At 44.5% G+C, this 18,657-nt stretch overlaps 2 protein-coding genes across 2 annotated transcripts in view; one reads left to right on the forward strand and one right to left on the reverse strand.

Annotated features, from left to right (window-relative positions):
- Positions 1-18,657, forward strand: part of LOC143270628 (serine/threonine-protein kinase PLK1-like) — a 124,624-nt gene that overhangs the window by 84,469 nt on the left and 21,498 nt on the right. The window contains 1 exon segment of the mRNA XM_076561288.1: positions 7,292-7,316. Coding sequence (XP_076417403.1) covers positions 7,292-7,316 — 25 coding nt within the window.
- Positions 562-17,213, reverse strand: LOC107400389 (putative sperm motility kinase W). The gene is made up of 11 exons (XM_076561115.1): positions 17,107-17,213; positions 12,197-13,774; positions 11,371-11,804; positions 9,940-10,075; positions 9,654-9,746; positions 8,778-8,892; positions 8,383-8,506; positions 7,881-7,953; positions 6,389-6,458; positions 5,758-6,051; positions 562-5,668 (listed from the first exon to the last, which is right to left on the reverse strand). Exons 2-3 carry the CDS (start codon positions 13,714-13,716, stop codon positions 11,780-11,782), a joined length of 1,545 nt encoding a protein of 514 aa, XP_076417230.1. The 5' UTR covers positions 13,717-13,774; positions 17,107-17,213; the 3' UTR covers positions 562-5,668; positions 5,758-6,051; positions 6,389-6,458; positions 7,881-7,953; positions 8,383-8,506; positions 8,778-8,892; positions 9,654-9,746; positions 9,940-10,075; positions 11,371-11,779.

Below are 18,657 nucleotides of genomic sequence, written 5' to 3' on the forward strand. Positions count from 1 at the left end.
TCTGACTGGTGCTTATCATATTAAAAAATACACTCAGATTCCTCCCCTGTCTCTGTATATATCATCAGGCACTATTTCTTGTCTCTATCCTCATTCAGCAGTATTTCTCCAATCTGTCTGCTTGAGATGTGTTCTATGTTTAATTTCATTAAAATAACCTGACCTCATGGAAATGTATTGTATTGGTCCTTGATTTGCTTTCTCCCTGAGATCTAGTCAACCTTAAAACTTCTATTTGTTTATTTATGTTTATATTACATTCTTTTTTTTTTTTTTTTTTTTTTTTGGTTTTTCGAGACAGGGTTTCTCTGTGTAGCTTTGCGCCTTTCCTGGAGCTCACTTGGTAGCCCAGGCTGGCCTCGAACTCACAGAGATCCGCCTGGCTCTGCCTCCCGAGTGCTGGGATTAAAGGCGTGCGCCACCACCGCCCGGCTGTTATATTACATTCTTAAAGCCAGCAGTAAGTAGGTGAAATTTAGAGGATTACAAATTGAGGCCAGTCATGGGAAACTGTCCTAATACACTTGGTATTGGTTATAAACACATCCTGACATAACCCAATATGGTAGAAATAGTTTATTTGGCTCCCTTGTCCTGTTCAATGCCCATCATTAGGGAAGTTTTCTAGGAACTCCAGTAGATTCAGAGGACAGTTCTTTCCTGACTTGCTCTTCAGGGCTAATTCACTTTACTCTCTTACACAATTCAGGACCAACATACAGGGGTGGAGGCACCCACATTGGGCCTGATCTCCCACTTTAGACATTAATAAAGAAATGGATCCTGTAGACTGCATGCAACAGCAAAATCACAGGACTACTTTCAGGCACTCAGCACAATAATCCTCTTTGTTTTTAAGTCATCTTTCTGTGTAAATGGATGGATGTGGAAAAGATGATAATGAGAGAACCCAGATCCAGAAAGACAAATGCCAGAGGTCATCTCCATCAGCTGTTTCTGGATCTCAAACATCTGAAGTGAGTATAAACCATGGAGTTACAGAGAGGGGAGGGGATACCAAAAGTACCTGACACTAGCTTTTTGTGTGTAGCTTTGGCTGTAAATATATTCCTCTTCCACACCTAGATACCGTGTTCTCTTAGAGATCCTCCTGAGATCCTACTAGGGAGATGGTATCTAGTAGGAGTCAAAACCTAGCCCTGTGTGTGTATGTGGGACTTTAACTATAGGGAGGAAATGTCTAGAAGTAAAAGAAACACAGTTGTGTGTAAAGGAGAGAGAGAGAGAGAGGAGAGAGAGAGAGAGAGAGAGAGAGAGAGAGAGAGAGAGAGAGAGAGAGAGAGAGAGAGAGTGTTTGATTATATGGCAGGGGCAGTCAGAATGACTTAACTCCATCTCTGTGTACCTGTAACATTGGCTGTAGAGATTAGGGTACCTAGCATGATGTGACACCTCACCATGAATATATATTTGAAGGTTTCCTTTAGGGGAGGTGATACTGAGGAGGACATGATACCCTAGTCATAGGTGGTTCTTTTCAATATTGGTTGATATTCATAGCAGGTTCTGAGTTTTGTGTCAGTTTGGCTAGGCTGTAAGGAAGGTTTTATCCAGCAGGAACTGATAGTGAGCCATATATGTGTATGAAGGCCTTTGGCTGTACGGTAGGTATGTCAAGACCTAGGTATTACTTCACCTTGCTAAAGCACAAACCCATACACACACACACACACACACACACACACACACACACACACACACACACACACACACGAGTCAAGTCCTAATGGACTTCTATTTTACGTCCAAGCTCTCCACACAGGGCTAGGTGTCAATGGTAGCATTGTTGTCCCACCCTTACAGCCAAAGCCATAAACACATATATGGCTACTTGTATTCCTGTAAGGAATCCCCCACTTGTACAACAATGCCAAACACTCGCAGGTAGGTTCAAAGTCCTAGCCTTCCCCTAAATCCAAAGCTCCATTCATGTGACTAGGGGAAAAACTCCTGGGACTCACACCCTGGGGAGGGTTCCCACAGGCCTGCATGCATGATTGTTTGCATAAGTGCATGTGTGCATGATTGCATTTCTATGTTTGTGTTAACCTGGTGTTTTGTTGTGGGGAAGAAGGTACCTAGCAGATCTTAAAACCTAACCATGTTTGTGTATGTGGAACTTTGGTTGTAAGGCTAGAGACAAATACCTGAGCCTGACACTTGCCTTATATGAATATGAGAGCTGTGCCTGGGTGTTTGTCCCTGTCCGGGGCTCCTAGCAGGATATGATGCCTAGCCTTGTGCATGGGACTTTACTGTATGGCAGTGGATGTCTAGGAGTTCATGATACCTACCTGTGTAAGAAGAATATTGGCTGTAGGGAAGAGTGGACCTAACAGAAGCTGACACCTGGCCCTGTTTGGAAGGCTTCGGCTCTAAGGCAAGTGTATATCTAACAGAACCTGTCACGTAACTACACTAGTGTGTGTGTGTGTGTGTGTGTGTGTGTGTGTGTGTGTGTGTGTGTGTGTTGTGTGTTGATGAAGGAGTGGCTTTGCCTGAAATGGAGGCAATACCCTGAAGGACCAGTCAAATAGCATGTATTGGAAGTCTTTGTCTCTAGGCAAGTATATACCTATAAGTATAGTGGCTTAGATGTACATATATACATGTGTGTGTATGTGAGAATCAGGGGGAGGAAGGGAGAGAGAGAGGAGCAAGAGAGGAGAAAGAGGGAGGAAGAGGAGGGAGAGAGAGAGGAGAGAGAGAGAGATGGGCTGTAGGTAATGGACACCTAGCAGCAGAAGCACCTTGTTGGCTACTGCCCCCTAGTCCTGCTGCCAAATCCACCCATGTACCACTGCCCAGCTGGACACTCCTACCCCTGCCACTATAGCCTGAAACACACTGCTTGGTTTCAGGCTTTGCTGCACACCTGCCTGAGGCCTGGATGCCCTACTGTGTATCACATCCTCAGGACTCCCTGGTCCTAACCCGGATATTGTGCAGGATAACAGGCCTCATCTAATAAGTTTCTCTTCCTTCACCCATCCTGCTGCCACAATAACCCTGCTAATTTTCAGCTGCACTTAGACCCATGCCCCTGTCTGGTAGTGTATGTTGTCAACAGAATGGTGCTATTTTGGGTAAGAATTGAAGCCAATTATTGTATATGCATACAATATGCTTCAATATACATGACTGAAATCTGCACAGTAGTAGTGTCTGATAGCAAGAAACTTGATATGTCAGTGATGGAGGTGTCTAGAAGAGCCTTAAAAATTGCAGTGTTCACTAGGCCAGTAGTGAATATAGGGGGTAAGGGTGTGGGTCAACATTGTCGGATACCTAGCATGTCCCATGTGATGGAGCCTGGTGTTCAAGTGAACCTGACACACAGCACTTTATATGCACTGTGGTTTGGAAAGGGGTTAATGTCCAGCATGGCCCAGTAACTAGCAGTAGAGCCGGAGACCCAGCACATGGTATAGCATAGGAAGGAGTCCAGTAGAAGCTGATGCCTAGCAGTGTGGATGTGTCTTCAGCAGAAGCAGGTGGTCTGTCAATGCTAATTGTTAGGTATTGTGCAAGACCTGACAGGGGGAATGTTCCCAGAATTATCTAATGGCTGTCAATTAATGTGGGGTATGAGGTCAAACTGGACCTGGTACCTAGAGTAGATGTGTTGTCACAGGGGTGGTGGTGTGTCCAGTGTGTTTGATGATAACTGTATGTCAGAGGGGAGCAGTGAAAGAATGGGGTGTCAAGCTCTGCACCATCCCTACTGAGTGTGTGTCAGCTGATGGCTGAGCTGGTGTCCGTCAAGGTCTGATCACATTTTGAAGTCGGTGGGCCATGGACGATGAGATGTCAAGTGGGGTCCAATACCAGCAGAGTATTTGGATACAGTAGCAAGAGAGTGTCCTGTATGGCCTGAGAAGTAGCTGTTAATAAAGGATTATGTGGGTTGCATACCAGATCCAGACCTAGGAATACATGTGAGGTATGTCTGAGGGTTTAGCAATGCTGGACACCTAGCAGTCAATGTGTGGTTGGGTGAGAAGTCATTCATGGCCCAAGACTTAGAAGTGTATTAGAGGCTGTGTGTGTGTGTGTGTGTGTGTGTGTGTGTGTGTGTGTGTGTGTGTGTGTGTGTGTTTTAGAGGTTGTTTATCATGGTCTGACAGCTGGTAGTACAAGTGAGGTGGCATGGGTGTAGTGTCCCACGTTGCATTATGCCTAGTGTTGTATGTCAGTGCAGGAAGATTCCAGGAGTGTTTGAACCAAGCAGTAAATGTGTGTCCTTGTCAGAAGATAAAGTGTGCAAGAGGGCCTGGTATATTTCCACATGTCTTAGGACATTGTGGTTGGAGGCATGTCTAGCATGGTCTAGTATCTAGCATTGTATGTTGGACATCAGAAGGGAGTTGAATACCTAGGCCTAATACCTAGAGAAGTATGTGCAGAGTGTGGGTAAGGGGAGTCCTTCATACATATACAGTCCTGGCACTGTATACAAGTTGTTAATAGTGGCAGAGGCATGCATAACACATGTGAGTATCTAAGTGTCAGACCTGCTGCTTTCCCCAGCTGACTGAACCATCAATACAGTGCTGTTATCAGATCAGCTGGACAGCTCATCTCCATCCCACATGATGTGATAGGTTTCAGCCATCCTCACACCACACAGCACACACTACACCTCCATCTCCTCATAGCCACACAACGTTCACTGTCAGGGATTTGTTGTCTGCTGGGGTGTGTCAGGGGCCAGGCTCTCTCTAGATGTCCTGGGGGAGTGTCTGCTCCAGCCATGCTCCAGCCTCTGTATTTTCATGTCTGGTGGCAGCAGGGCTCCCGAGTCCACAGTTCATCTACTCTGTGTTATTTCTGATCTTTCTTTTTATAAGGCAGGAAATCATGTAGTCCTCTTCTATAACTTTATGTGAGCATTACAGTGTTTGAATTTGAGGTCAATAGAAATGCTGACTGTGTTCAGTTTTTCAATGGGTTTCTCATTGGATTTTAAATCTTCTTCTGCAGTCATTTGTGGACAAGGCATTCTCTCTGCCTGGATTTCCATGGGTGACGATGAGAAAATCATCTGGCAGGATTTCGCTGGGTCTGTTTCTGAGCTTTCTGCTCTGTTCCACATATCCAGTCTCCATTACTTCCCTGTAGCCCTTTATGGATCTCTGAGGCTTGGTGGGAAGTCCTGGAAGAAGAAGATCTGGGTGTGGAGGGATCTCTCCTGTCCTTGGCCATGTCTTCTAGGTTTAGGTCCCATTGGTTGATACATCTTGTGTTTGAGCATCAGACTGGGTTTTGATGAGTCTATAGATGAAATGCAGACATCTGTCACCTTTAGAATAACAACTGGTAGAAGCTGAGAGATCATATAGCTTTGGGTTTCTCTCCTTCAGGGGTCAAAACATTCTGAATGCCAATTTATAGAAATTATGTTGGAATTCTAAATAAATACTTCAGTATTTCTTTGTAAATTCTCTGCATAATACCAGTGAGAAATGGACCAAATGTATGACCTCAAGTTCTGCCTCTTCATGTTAGTGGAGGCCTGTGACAGGTGGTCCATGGGTACTGCCCTTCTCAGGAGATCCACTCTAGAGTTCAGAAAGAGAAGCACATTTAATTCCCAAGGCTCTTCTGTGATATTTCTTTACCTGCTCAGGCAGGTTTTCTTTGTTATCTGTGAAGACAGAGAGGCATAGGTGACTTCCTGAACTATCAAAATGCAAAGGGTTCTAAGTTGGGCAGGATTCAACAGTAAGTACCCACTGGGAGGCTTCCAAAAGGGGACGCTCCTGTAGATTCCCCAGGTCTTGTTGGTAATTTGGGGTGGTTTTCTGTAGTTGGATGTTGGAAAAGAAACCATGTCATCATCCTCCACAGCATGTCCTCCTGTTGCTCTCTGGAGCCTCTGAGTTCCTCTGGAGCTCAGACAATGTCATGCTAGTCTGCCAGGAAGGGGAGGGGAGAGGTGCTCTTTTTCCTCCATGTCACCAATGCTCAGTGTGCACACATGCAAGTCAGGAATTCTCGGGGTCCACGATTCAGGATATGGCCAGGCACCTAGAAGAAAAAGCTTATGTTAGACCATTGATGAGGCTGGCAGAAAGATTCATTCACCACCCTAGACCTGTGGCCTTTCAGATAATAGCTAGTTTATTTCTCGTGCAGTTCAGGACCTAATGAGGCAGGAATAATGACTTTTTTCTTCCCATGTGACTTCCTGTGGGAGAATTCAGTGGGTTCTCCCTGCGAAGCCCCAATTGCAGGGATTGGTTTGCCCTAGCTGCTCTGCTACTGTCCCATAAACAGGCTCTAGGATCAAGAAGGAAACGCAGTTTCACCAACATGTCTGTGTCTAGACGCTGTGCTTCCTGCACCCAGCTCACTGAACACTTGCCTAGATGAGACAGGATGCACATATGGTGAAGATGAGGTTTGTCTGAACATATCCAGCAGAACCTGCACATCTGAGGAAAGAAAGGATGTCTTTGAGAGTTCTGGAGTTGGCCTCTGAGACTAAAAGAGACCCAGGCTGTTACCACACTATTCATCCTATCTGTGTCAATGACCTTGGAGGAATTTAAACAGTCCCAAACAGTCAGTCTTTGTCCAAAATCAAGCTACACAGCATAATTTGGACTCACTTTATTCCACTGGGAAGTGAGTATTACTGAGCAACTTTGGGGTAGTGTGTGAAAAGCTCTTGGTACAAAAAGCATGTATTGTCTGCACCTGTTACTGCTGCCTCCAAGATGTAGGCAGTGGAAAGAGTGTGTTGAATGTGTGATCCTCATCATAATCTGACATTTGACATGTAACAATCTAAAGGCCACCAAATGTTCCCTGCAGTGGCCAGTAATATAAAATGTTCACATTAAACTCACCTGGCCTCTTAGGCATCAACTCTGGTTCCTAAGGGTCACATTCTTAGAGACAATCATTACTAGGGTTTGGAGTCCTGGTCTGCATGTGCTGTCTCCTGAGAGATTCCATGGCTGGCCACATTACCCAAGGCTCCCTTCCACAGGCCATAAGTTCAGTTAAGTGCTTCAGGGTGAGACATTCCTTAATGGTCACTCACTGACATAGAGACCAGACATGGGCAGAGGAGCAAGCAGTCATTTTCTCTTGGCTGGTTCCCCTTGCTAGGTTGTGTGAATCCCCATTCCCCAGTCTCTGGAATCCAACACAGACTAAGCCACTGGCCAGTGACAGAATGGATGTCACAGCATACAGGTGTGAGAAGATGTTCACCATCTTTGATTCAAAGTGTTCCTTCTCAATGGTGTTAGGGTCAGAGGGGAGAGATGTGCCACTTACACCAAGTTATATCAATATCCCTCTGTAGCCATGACAAAGCTGTTTCTATCTATCTATCTATCTATCTATCTATCTATCTATCTATCTATCTATCTATCTATCTATCTATCTATTCATCTATCAATCTCTTGTCCTGTGTAATACAAGTTAAGTGACCACCTACTCTTGGGATTGAGGCAGAACTGCCTGATCAGCCTTATTCTTCCTATCCCCTAAGCCAGAGTCAAGTTTAGACAAGAAACAAAAAACTAAGCATCTGCTAGTGGTCTCAGTGATGCTTTCAGCAATCTGCTGCCCAGAGATGAGCCTTGACAATCATCCTATTCAGAGTGGCCATCCTTCACTGCATGGAGAGGCTGTCTGCCTGTCAGGTGCACCTGACAACACTCTAGACAATTATCCTAGCAGGTCAAGCAAGCAGAAGGCCTAGCGGAAAGCCCTAGCTGTATGGTTAACAAGGCTGTCAAGGCCTGACCACTGTACCCAGTGGGACCTGGGTACAAAGTAGTTTTAAGTGTGCTGACCACATCTCTGACCACTGTGCCCTTGGCTAGGTAAGGCCCACTCACTTCCAAAGTGGAGCAATGTCCCAGCATTCCATCCAAAGTGCTACCCATTTTCCTCCAGCTTGCTGTCACTTTCCTGTTAGGAGACAAATATGGTTCTGATGAAACTCCCTACAGTGAGGCCCCTTCACAAACACATAAACTAGACCAGCATTCAGTGGGGCTGTGTCTTTTCTGATGGTCAGGACACAGAGATAAATAAAGGCTGCAAATACAACAGCTGGGAAGGAGGGAGAGGAAGGAGAGGAAGGAGCTCCCTTCCCCTCATGTGGGGAAACATTTCACTAGGATCAGAAACCTAAAGGGTGGACAGTTTAATGAGTACTGCTAGTTAGTCCCCTGCAGACTGGTCCACAGGGTCTGCACATTCAAGGGTAGCTTGGTATTGGTAAATGATATTGGCTCAAGTCCCCCTCAGACAAGGATGCTGTGAAACACCAGCCCTGAAACATATTCCCTTGATAATGAGAATTTTCTGGAGGGAAACCTGTGGTAGTTGACTTACCTCCTCCTGTGCTGGACACAGACCCTTCATGCTGGGGAAGTGGGCACACTGCCATCTGGACTTCCTGCAGAGCTCCAACTTCTGCTGTCTCAGGCCACACCTGTAAGTCGCCACCCTGTGTCTCCTGATGTAGAGAGCTCATCACTTTAAAGAGGACGGACATGGGAAAGGGACTCTAGGAAAACTTAAAATATGCAGCACTTAAGCTAGACATACTGTGCAACCCTCTCCCCGTGGCTCCTTCCCTGGACTGCAGTGGGGATCCTGTAAAAACAGGGTTAGAGAGTAGCCTTTGCATGCTCTGTGCCTTGTTTCTAAGGATGTATCAGCTAGGGCATACCTCCTCCAGCCCACTGACTGGGGTCCCTAGAAGAATTCATGACAGCAGTTCTCACCTCCAGGTATCTGTTCACTGGTAGACATAGACTTCTATTCTGAAGGTTAGATTTGGACTTTGCTGCTGTTTGTAGTCCATCCTGGATGAAAGAACTTTCACTTCAATCCCTGAAGCTGTTAGGATGAAAGAAGCACAAGACTTGTCTCTTTTCCCCCAAATGTTTGAGGAATTTACCATTGATGCAATACATACAGTACTTGAAGCCAGGCATGGCAGTCCACATCTGTAATCACAGCACTCAGGAGCCAGAGAAAGGAGATCAATCTCTGTGAGATTTAGACTGCATGTTCTACACAGAGAGTGTCGGGATAGTAAGGGCTATATAGTGAGATCCAGTCTCAAAAAAAGTAAAATATAAAATGAGGATTCAGAAAATTTCCCCATCTCATTTCTAGAATTCAACAGAATCCTCAAACATTTCTCAACCCTGCCTTCACTGATATGCAGCAGAAACACAGTCTGACACCAGGTGATACCTACAAACTGAAAATTTCTCTCTCTTCTTGAAAAGACTGAACTTGTTCTGTGCACATGGGACTCGCCAGATGGTCAGGGTTCTAGAAGTAACTGATAGCTGCTGGGAAGACCTTGCTGAAGACTTTAATATGCATCAGTTTCTGTTAACAGGACAAGATCAAATTGTCAGAATGGAGCTGGAGGCCAACTACAGCAGAGAAGCTGGTTCCTCCCTTGTCAACCTCTGCAGTCTCTCAGTCTCCCATTGCTCTTCAGTTGAGCACGTCAGTGATAACTTTCCCTCTGTGTCAGGGATGCTGGCACATGCCACCTCATGGGATCCTTTTTACCACATCCAGACCAGGCTTCAGAGACTCATCTTCTACCACACACAGACACTTACTGTACTCAAACTTACCTGCAGGCCCATGATTCACACAAATTAGACCCTGGATTTGCTGTTCATTTCCTCTTGCCAACTCAGTGATCTGCTCCCTACCTGGAAGGTATCCTGGAAAACAGTTCAGACACTACACCTCAACCAGTGCTTCACACTGCACCAGGGGCTGTCATCAAGAGATCCATGATGATCAAGTTTTCCTTCTGAGTCTGACCCCAATGGTGGGCATTGGCCATAGAGAAGTCCAGTGTTATGGCCTTGTAAAGACAACAACCCAGGATCAGGCTTGGCAAGGCCTACTTACCTTCCCATATTGGAGCAGAACAATGTTAATGTAAGGTCAAATGTCAGTTATAAATCCCTCCATGAGATGGAAAAAATGATGTAAGATTCTTGGATCAGGAGGTGGGAGACAGCAAGGGAATCCTGGATGAAGGAGGCTATGGAGACAAAGACATAGACATCATCAGATCTGCCAACGGACATGTCAGACAGGAGCGGCAGAGGACTCCACTGCATGATGGAGCCACCCTTCTCTGCTGCCAAACCCTTCTTCAGTAGCCCAGAATGGAAGCCCCTTTCCAAAGCAGCCTCATACTTCACTACATTGACTTATACCAGGAACCATCAGAGCAGGGTCTTTCCTCCTCCTGGCTGGCAATAAACCCACGGTCACACTCTGCTTTGTTTGAGACATTTATTCCTGGTCTCACTTTTCAAGACCCCTGTCCCATGAAAATCTCCTTTTCTCCTGACTCATTTCAGGTAAGCTCCTCTGGACAGACTCCACCCTCTCTCTACGGGTCCTCTCATTTCCTCTCCACTTCCTTTCCCCTCTTCCTCCCCCTTATCTCCATTCTCCCATCTCCCACTGGATTTACAGTTACTGCAGTTCTTCTGAAAGACAGTCAGAAAGCAGTTTTGAGGTGATGAATGAATCAAAGATGAAGGAAGCCTGAGACCTGTGTGCCAGTCTGTCCTGTTGACAGAGGCAGCCCTTTTAGATGCCATGGACCCTGGCACCACAGGAAACATGAGGGATGTAGACATTCATTGGGTTGATGATACAAGTGACTACTTAGGGATGTTCAACAACAGTGCAGGGGCAACAGTGATGTGAAGGATGGGAAAGATGGCAGCTGAGACCCTCACCTGGAGGATGGATACTGGAACCTGTAGCCCTAACATATCATCACACAGTACACAGATTTCCAGTCTGGATCCTTCCTGTTGCACTACACCACACCAAGACTCTAATTCAATTCACTTAACCCAAATAAAACCCAAAAGAATAAAGGAAGTGCCTCTTTTAGTGAGACTTTAACAGACAAGACTTACTCAGCACTGAGGAGGATGGGACTCCACTGACCAATAGTGCTGCACTTTTCTCCTGCTATACCCCAGCTCTGTAGGAATGCACAGGATGTTATTTCCAAGACAACATCCAACTTGTGTGCATTGATACATGCTAGGAACCATCAGAGCAGGCCCTCTCCTCCTCACTGCTGGCTATTCCTAGCTCCCTCCCAGTCTGGACTTCAGGGGAGGTTTGTTCCTGCTGTAGACTGTGCACAGCCCCTGTCACAGGTCAGCACACACATCTCTTTCATGTTACTTTGTTGACAGGAAATTCCTCAGGACAGACTCTACTCCATATTCTACACCACCTCTCGTGTCCTCTATTCCTGTCTCAAAATTGTTCCCCAATTAGTCCTCTTTATCTCCTTTCACCCACCTCCATTTTCCAGAGGATTTACACAGGTCTTGCTGTTTTGTCCATAAGGCAGTCACAGAGTAAGTTGGAGGGTTAAAGTGACCAAGATGATGAGCAACCGTGATTGGTATGAAGTCCTTCCTGGTTGTAGAGGCTGCTGTTTTCCATGCAGTGTGAGTGGTCCTACAAGCACAACCAAAGCTAGGAAGGTAGAGGGTCATGGAGTCCATGTGCTTTATGAACCCCAATTGTCCCACAACAGTTCTGAAGCTGGATTAAGCTGAAAGAGATGCAAAGTGGCAGGTCAGACCCAATAGCTGGAGGATGAATGCAGGCAGGAGCCTGTTGCCCTGGGTTAGAGGGAGCTGGCACTCTGGAGATGAGTTCTGGTTCACTTCTGTGGCAGTTACTCCTCACCAGGTCTGGAATTCTATTGGGCCATTTCAGTTTCCACACTTCAAAGGAGAAAGAAACGTGAAAGCACCTCTATTAGTGACTTTGACAGATAAATTTCTGTGCTATATTTCCCTTCCTGATTCCTCCATTCTGAACCTTTAACCCTATTAGAAAAAACTCTCCTCCCTTCCTTCCCACCCTGTCGTCCCCATTTTCGGCTATCTGCTTTTGCCTCAACCTTCCAGGACTTTACACGAACAGGAAGCTGTGATTTTGCCACCTAATGTACTACATATCAAATTCTGGGCCTTCTGAGTGGGTATAAGGATATTAAAATGGCATATTGAAAAGACAACATAGGAATTCATCTGTGTGGCCCAACTGTTCTCCATATAGGTCTCCACTGTCCTCTCTTTCCTTATGGCCCCTGATGCAAGGGTTCAGGGCTCACCTTGGGGTGGGCAGGCAGCAACAGCAGCAGCAGCTGCACAGTGCTCTCAGTGCATGGGAAATTTGCTTCCTCACCAGCTTCCAGACCCTGAATGGCCTGGATCCAGATGTTGTGGGTGCCACCTGGGGCTGGTCACTGGGAATGTCTGGCTCCTGGGATGAATCTTCTTCACAGAAGCCCAGGTTCAGAAATCCTGTGGGTGTTTCATCCAAGACTGATTCAGGGGAGGAGAGATTGCCAGGCAGGGGGTCATCAGAATTCCTGTTGACTGCAATGTCCTCTGCAGCAGTGATGACGTCAGCCATAAGAGCATCTCTTTCTGGGACTGTGTTGTCTGAAGAGGACAGCACCACCAGGAAGGAGGATCTGTGAGGCATGGTGTAGCTTCTACATCTTTTGCCTCTTTCTTCCGCACCCTCCTCCTTAAAGTGACCCTTCCCAGCATGTGTACTGGTTGTAAATGCTGGTTCACTGGCTCTCTTCAAGGGGAGAGGGAGGCGAACAGGAACTGCAGGGCTGTTGGTTAACCAGGGCATCTGCTCTTGCTGATGGCTGTCCCCACCACTCAGCTGATATTTGAGAATGTTGCAAATAGCTGTTACATGATTATCTTCTTGCCTGTGAGTTAGGGATGAAACAATCTCCTCACATGTATAGCCGATGGTGCACATGGTCTCCACGACCTTGGGCAGGATTTCTTTGGTGGCAGGCAGTACATGTTCTTGAATTGGGCCCAGCCATGCTGTTTTCACAAGCTGACAGATTGTGAATCGGTACCAGATAGGGACCATGAGTAGCCGGGCAATGATGAAATAACAGGGTTTTGACAGATGGTAGGGAATGGGACACATTGTGGTGGTGATGACCCTGTGCATACCTTCAAGGGTTTCTTCCATGTATGGAAAGTGCCCTGTGACCAGGACATACAGGACGATACCCAAGCTCCACATATCACCTGCCAGTCCATCATAGGGCTTTCTGGCCAAGATCTCTGGGGCCCAATAGAGCAAGGAGCCACAGATCTCTTCCAACATCTGCCCCTCTGTGATTTCAATTGCCATACCAAAGTCACAAAGCTTTGCATTTCCTGCTGCATCGACTAGGATGTTTTCTAATTTGATATCACGGTGCGCAATGTGTCTCTGGTGGAGGAAGTGGACCGCTGACACCACCTGCCGGAAAATCACTCTAGCCTCCTCCTCCTTTAGACAGCCCAGTGCCTGGAGGCAGCTCTCCAGATCTTCTCCTGCCACATACTCCATAATCAGATACGTGGTTGACAGTGTGTCGATCATGTCAAAAAATCGAACGATGTTCCTATGTTCTAAAGACTGAAGAATGTTCACTTCAGTACTGATGTCAGCCACACTGTTGGTGTTTTTTTCAAGGACCTTGACAGCCACTCGTGTATGTGTGGGAAGGTGGCAGGCCAGCTTCACCTCCCCGAAGGAACCACAACCTAGAGATGTTAACATCCTGAAATCCTTTTCAAGATAGTCCTCTTCCATGTGGCTGCCCATGGTGTTCTGATCAATTTCAACCACTTTATCTTGAGGGCAATCTCAGCCCCACACAATGCTAAAAGAAAAAGATTAATGCAGTTTTAGAAGGGGAGGACATAGCTTTGGATTCTCTGTTATGAAATTGAGATATCCCAAACAATCTAATGATGCTCTTCAAGGATATAAAAATACTAGAAGAACCCAAACCTAAGGCAGTGGATGAGAAATCATAGGAAAGATCAGAGTTGGTATAAGTAAATTTGGTAAGCAAAGGAAAATCCTGAGAATCCTGAAAGAATGATCTGCTCTGCTGCTCTGTTCACAGATGTGCCACGATGCAAACAAAGAGAGGTCAGATAAAAATAACACCATAGAAAAATCGATGTTGTAACTAATACAACTACAGTCCAGATGGTCTTTAGGATGTTACAATATTTATACTCCAGAAAATTATAAAATATGAAAGGAATTCCTAGACATGTGTGAATATTGAGTTAAAATAAAATAAAAACACTTAAACACATAAGTCATAAACACCAGTGTGGATTGGCAACAAAAACAGCTCCAAACAAGGCAGAGCCCAGATCTCATGGATTCCCTGAATCATTCAAAGCTTTGCAGAAGAATGAAGACCAGGATTATAGAAAATACTTCAAGAAAGAAAAAGCAAAGGAACACATCCAAACTCATCCCTGTGCCAGTGTTAGCCTGATCCGACCACCAAGTAAGCTCAACAAATGGAGCAAGTGTGAGCTCCTTTCCTTGATGAACATAGATATGAAAATCATTCATGAGAGTCCCTCATACTTCACCTCCATCTCAGCAACACACTAAAGAGCCTTTGTTCATGGTCAGAATGGCAGAAGTAACATTTGTAACAAATGGAACAACAGCATAGCACATAAGGAGACTGTGGGAAGAATCCACACTCAGTACAGTGACTAGAGAACTGCTGTGTTATAAGGAAAGTAGCTAAACTAGATATAGTTTTTAGGAGACAAGGCAGGTCCACAAACAGAAACAGTCTTTTTGACTACTTTGTCTCTCCTGGTCACAGGAAGGAGAGGGCTAGGCTTGTGTAAAGTCACAGTATCAGTCACAAAGATATGGTGGGGGACTGACATAGTGCAGAGGAACATGATCAAAGTACAGTATAGGCATGTATGGAAATGTATCATGCAATTGCTTATGAAAATGTATATATAAAAATTATCCCAAGATAACCCATACTCAGAATGATAAACATGGTATGTATTCACTCACAAGTGGATACTAGATGCAAAGCAAAGGTTAACCAGATTTCAACCCACAGCTCCAGAGAAGCTAGCTAACAAGGAAGATGCCAAGAAAGACACATACATAGCCCACCAAAGGAGAAATAGATGAGATCTACATGAGCAAACTGGGGGTGAGGTGGGATAATGGAGGGCAAGGAATGGAGAATGATAATATAAGGGAATGGGGTGGGAGTTGAGCTGGAAAAAGGACAGAGTGGAACAGCAAGGAACGAGATAACATAATAAAAGAAGAAATCATTGGAATAGAGAGAAACAGGGTGCTAGAGAAGTTCTCAGGAATCCACAAGGATGAACCCACCTTAGGCTATTAGCAATAGTCAAGAGGGTGCCTGAACGGTCCTACTCCAGTAATCAGAACAGTGAATAGTCTAACTGTCCTCATAGAGCCTCCATGCAGTAACTGATAGAAGCAGATGCAGATATCTACAACCAAGGCCAGGCCAAGGTCCAGGAGTCCAATCAATGAGAGAGAGGAGGGATTCTATGAGCAAGGGACATTGAGATCATGATGGAAATAAGTACAGAGACAACTAGCCAAACTAGAGGACACATGAACTGTGCACCAAAAGCCGAGGGGCCCCCATGGGACTTGACTAAGCCCTCTGGATAGGCGAGACTCTTGTTTAGCTTGAACTGGCTAGGGGGCTCCCAGGCAGTGGGATTGGGATCCATGCCTGGTGCATAAGCAGGCTTTTTGGAACTCAGTGCCTATGGTGGGACACCTTGTGCAGACTTAGTGCAGGGAGAGGGGCTTGGACCTGCCTCATCAGAATGTACCAGGCTCAGCTGACTCCCCATGGGAGACCTTGCCTTTAAGGAGGTGGGAATGAGGGATGCGTTGGGAGGAGGCTCGGTGGTCGGGGGAGGGAGGACGGGGAAATCTGTGGTTGGTATGTAAAATGAAAATTTATAATAATAAAAATAAAATGAAATTCTCAAAGAACATAAAATTAAATGTTTCTTCAAAAGCATTTACACATTAAAAAAAGAAAAAAAACAAAATTTAAATATACTCTAATTGAATCTCGTTATCCCATGTTTAGTTGCTATCCGTTGGGGCCTGCTCTTTTCTCAAGGAAAACTGGAGAGCAGTAGATCTGGTGGAGAGAGGCGGTGAGGGGCAACTGGGAGGAGTGGAGGGAGGGGAGGATGCAGTCAGGATGTAGTGTACAAAAGAAGAATAAATATAAAGAAAACCGAAAAACATAAATATAAATATGAAGCAGCAAATCTAGATCCCAGGACCCAAAACTAACAAACTGGAAATCAACTTGTCCAATCTCAACAACCAGCAGCAATGATCCGCAGTATTTCAGTAGTCCATAAAACTGAGGGAAGGTACACTTTCAAGCACATTTCATGAAAGAAATATTACCCCAATTTCCAAACCATATAAGACATTTCAAAAAGATCCTAGTATCAGCCAATATCCTTGACTGACAGATTGGAAAAAACCTGAATGAGAATAATTGATAGCTCACCTCAAATTCAACACCACATTAATAAGACCAGACTTCATGATCAAGACATTTTTAACCAGGAACACTCAAGATTCGTACACAGACACAAATTGCCAAAGGGCATAGCATACACACCTCACTGAGGTAGGTCCTAAATCATACATCAGTGGAATGGAATGCCTAATTCAGAAAAAACTTGGAATTAGTGAAAGTGTTACTACAAACATGCCAGTTCCACAAACACAAGTGTCACATTTTGTTCACTGCAGGTCATGTGCAGGCAGGGGGACAGCCTTTGTATAAGAGGTCCAATTTAATGGGACTTGGCCCTTTGACAAAGTACTTGTCCAATTCATTGGGTCGGGAAGTAAAATGTAGCAGATAAATATAATCAAAGTAGAGTACAGCCAGATGTCAGTCATGATCAAATTCCTCTTCCTATGCATTTAATATATAACAATAAATTTGTAAAATACACAAGAACACTGCCAAAAATGACTAAGAAAAGAAGGTGATAGAAGGAAAATATGTTGAGATGAAGAAAAAGGAATTATAGAAAAAAAATACTACCCAAACCAATAATGTAAATAAAGAAATAATTAAATACAATTGACAAAATCCCAAACTGAGAACTTGGGAATCAAACTCACTATGTCCAGATCCAACAGGTCAGGGAAAAGGTCAAGTGTATGGGAAACAACAGAGTCCAACTGCTCTCCCACCAACCAACAGATTTTCCGAAGTACAGACAAAACCCAGCCTCAGGCAGTGCCTTTTCATTGGCTAGTATCTAGCATACATCACAAGGATTCCGTGTGATGTCACATACTATGGACCAATCAAAGCTCAGAAAAAAAAACAGTGATTTTTTAAAAATTATTTTCTGTTAAATTATTAATTTTTTTCTATTCACGTTCTTGTTCCCAAGGAAATGCCCTTAGCAGAGAAGGCTACTATCCTTCACAACCCCACTCCTGTTACTTTCCCAGAAGCCAAGACAAATTCATTGCTGTCACACAGTCACACATTGAACATATCTCTCCCACCCATCCTGTGAATATAATCAATGAGCTCTTCAAGTAGCCTAAATTCCAGATCCCATCCTCTGTCATGTAGCATAGGTCTCATATTAACCAAGCCTGCTTCTTGATGTTGAAGCAACTCCTTTCCCCTCAGACACCATGAAGTTAATGGAGACACACTTCGTCTGGTGGGAAGAAAACTCCTTCAGACACCCACAGAGTGTCCAGAACATCTTTACTAATGACCTTTTGTCTGAAAGGAAGATCTGTCCATGCATCACTGTCCTTTTTTAAGCTCTGGGCATTCCCTCCTTCCCCTGATAAAAAATAAAAATACATCCAAGAAGGAGGGAAATAATAAGTCAAAGGGAAAATTAAAGTCTAGGAAATAAAACTAGGCAAACACTCTGAGTACTGAGTATCAAGAAAGACTCAGACAGTGACCAGGACAATTCAGTGATGAATTCTATCATCTCAACATAAAACAGCAATGTTCTCCAGATATTTCAGTATCCTATATGTCTGAGTGAAAGAATATTTTCAAATATTTTCTCATCAAAAACACATTACCCTTATTCTCACACAAAGTAAATAAAACATAAAAGGGGGCCACTGCCAGGCAATATCCTGGACTAACAGGTTATAAAAATCCTTAATGAGAGATAGCTCACACCAAATTCAACAACACATTAAGACCATACTTCATGATCACCCAGGAACATTAGGATTCGTCCACACATACAAATTGACACAAAGCAGAACACACACACAACACTGAGGTAAGTCCTATAATCGGACATCAAAGGAATGAAATGCCTTTTTCAGGAAAACATTTGGAACTAGAAAAAATGTTACTTCAAATATTCCAGTTCCACAAACACCAGTGTCACATTTTGTTTTCTAGGGATTCTGAACAAGCAGAGAGAAGAAACTTAGATCATTTGGAAGTACTTGTCACATTCAATGTGTGGGTAAGTGAAATAGAGCATGTAAATATGATCAAAATGCAAAATAGTCAGATATGGGAAGTCATGATCAAATTCCTCATGCTATAGAGATAATATATACCACTATATGTGTAAATTCCACAAGAACAAAGGCAAAAATGATAAAGAAAGAATGAGGTGAAATAGGGAAAAAGCATTTACAGGCACAAATCAAAGCCCAAACCAAAGATGT

Source organism: Peromyscus maniculatus, chromosome 23 (genome assembly GCF_049852395.1).
Source record: "Peromyscus maniculatus bairdii isolate BWxNUB_F1_BW_parent chromosome 23, HU_Pman_BW_mat_3.1, whole genome shotgun sequence".
NCBI lineage: Eukaryota > Metazoa > Chordata > Mammalia > Rodentia > Cricetidae > Peromyscus > Peromyscus maniculatus.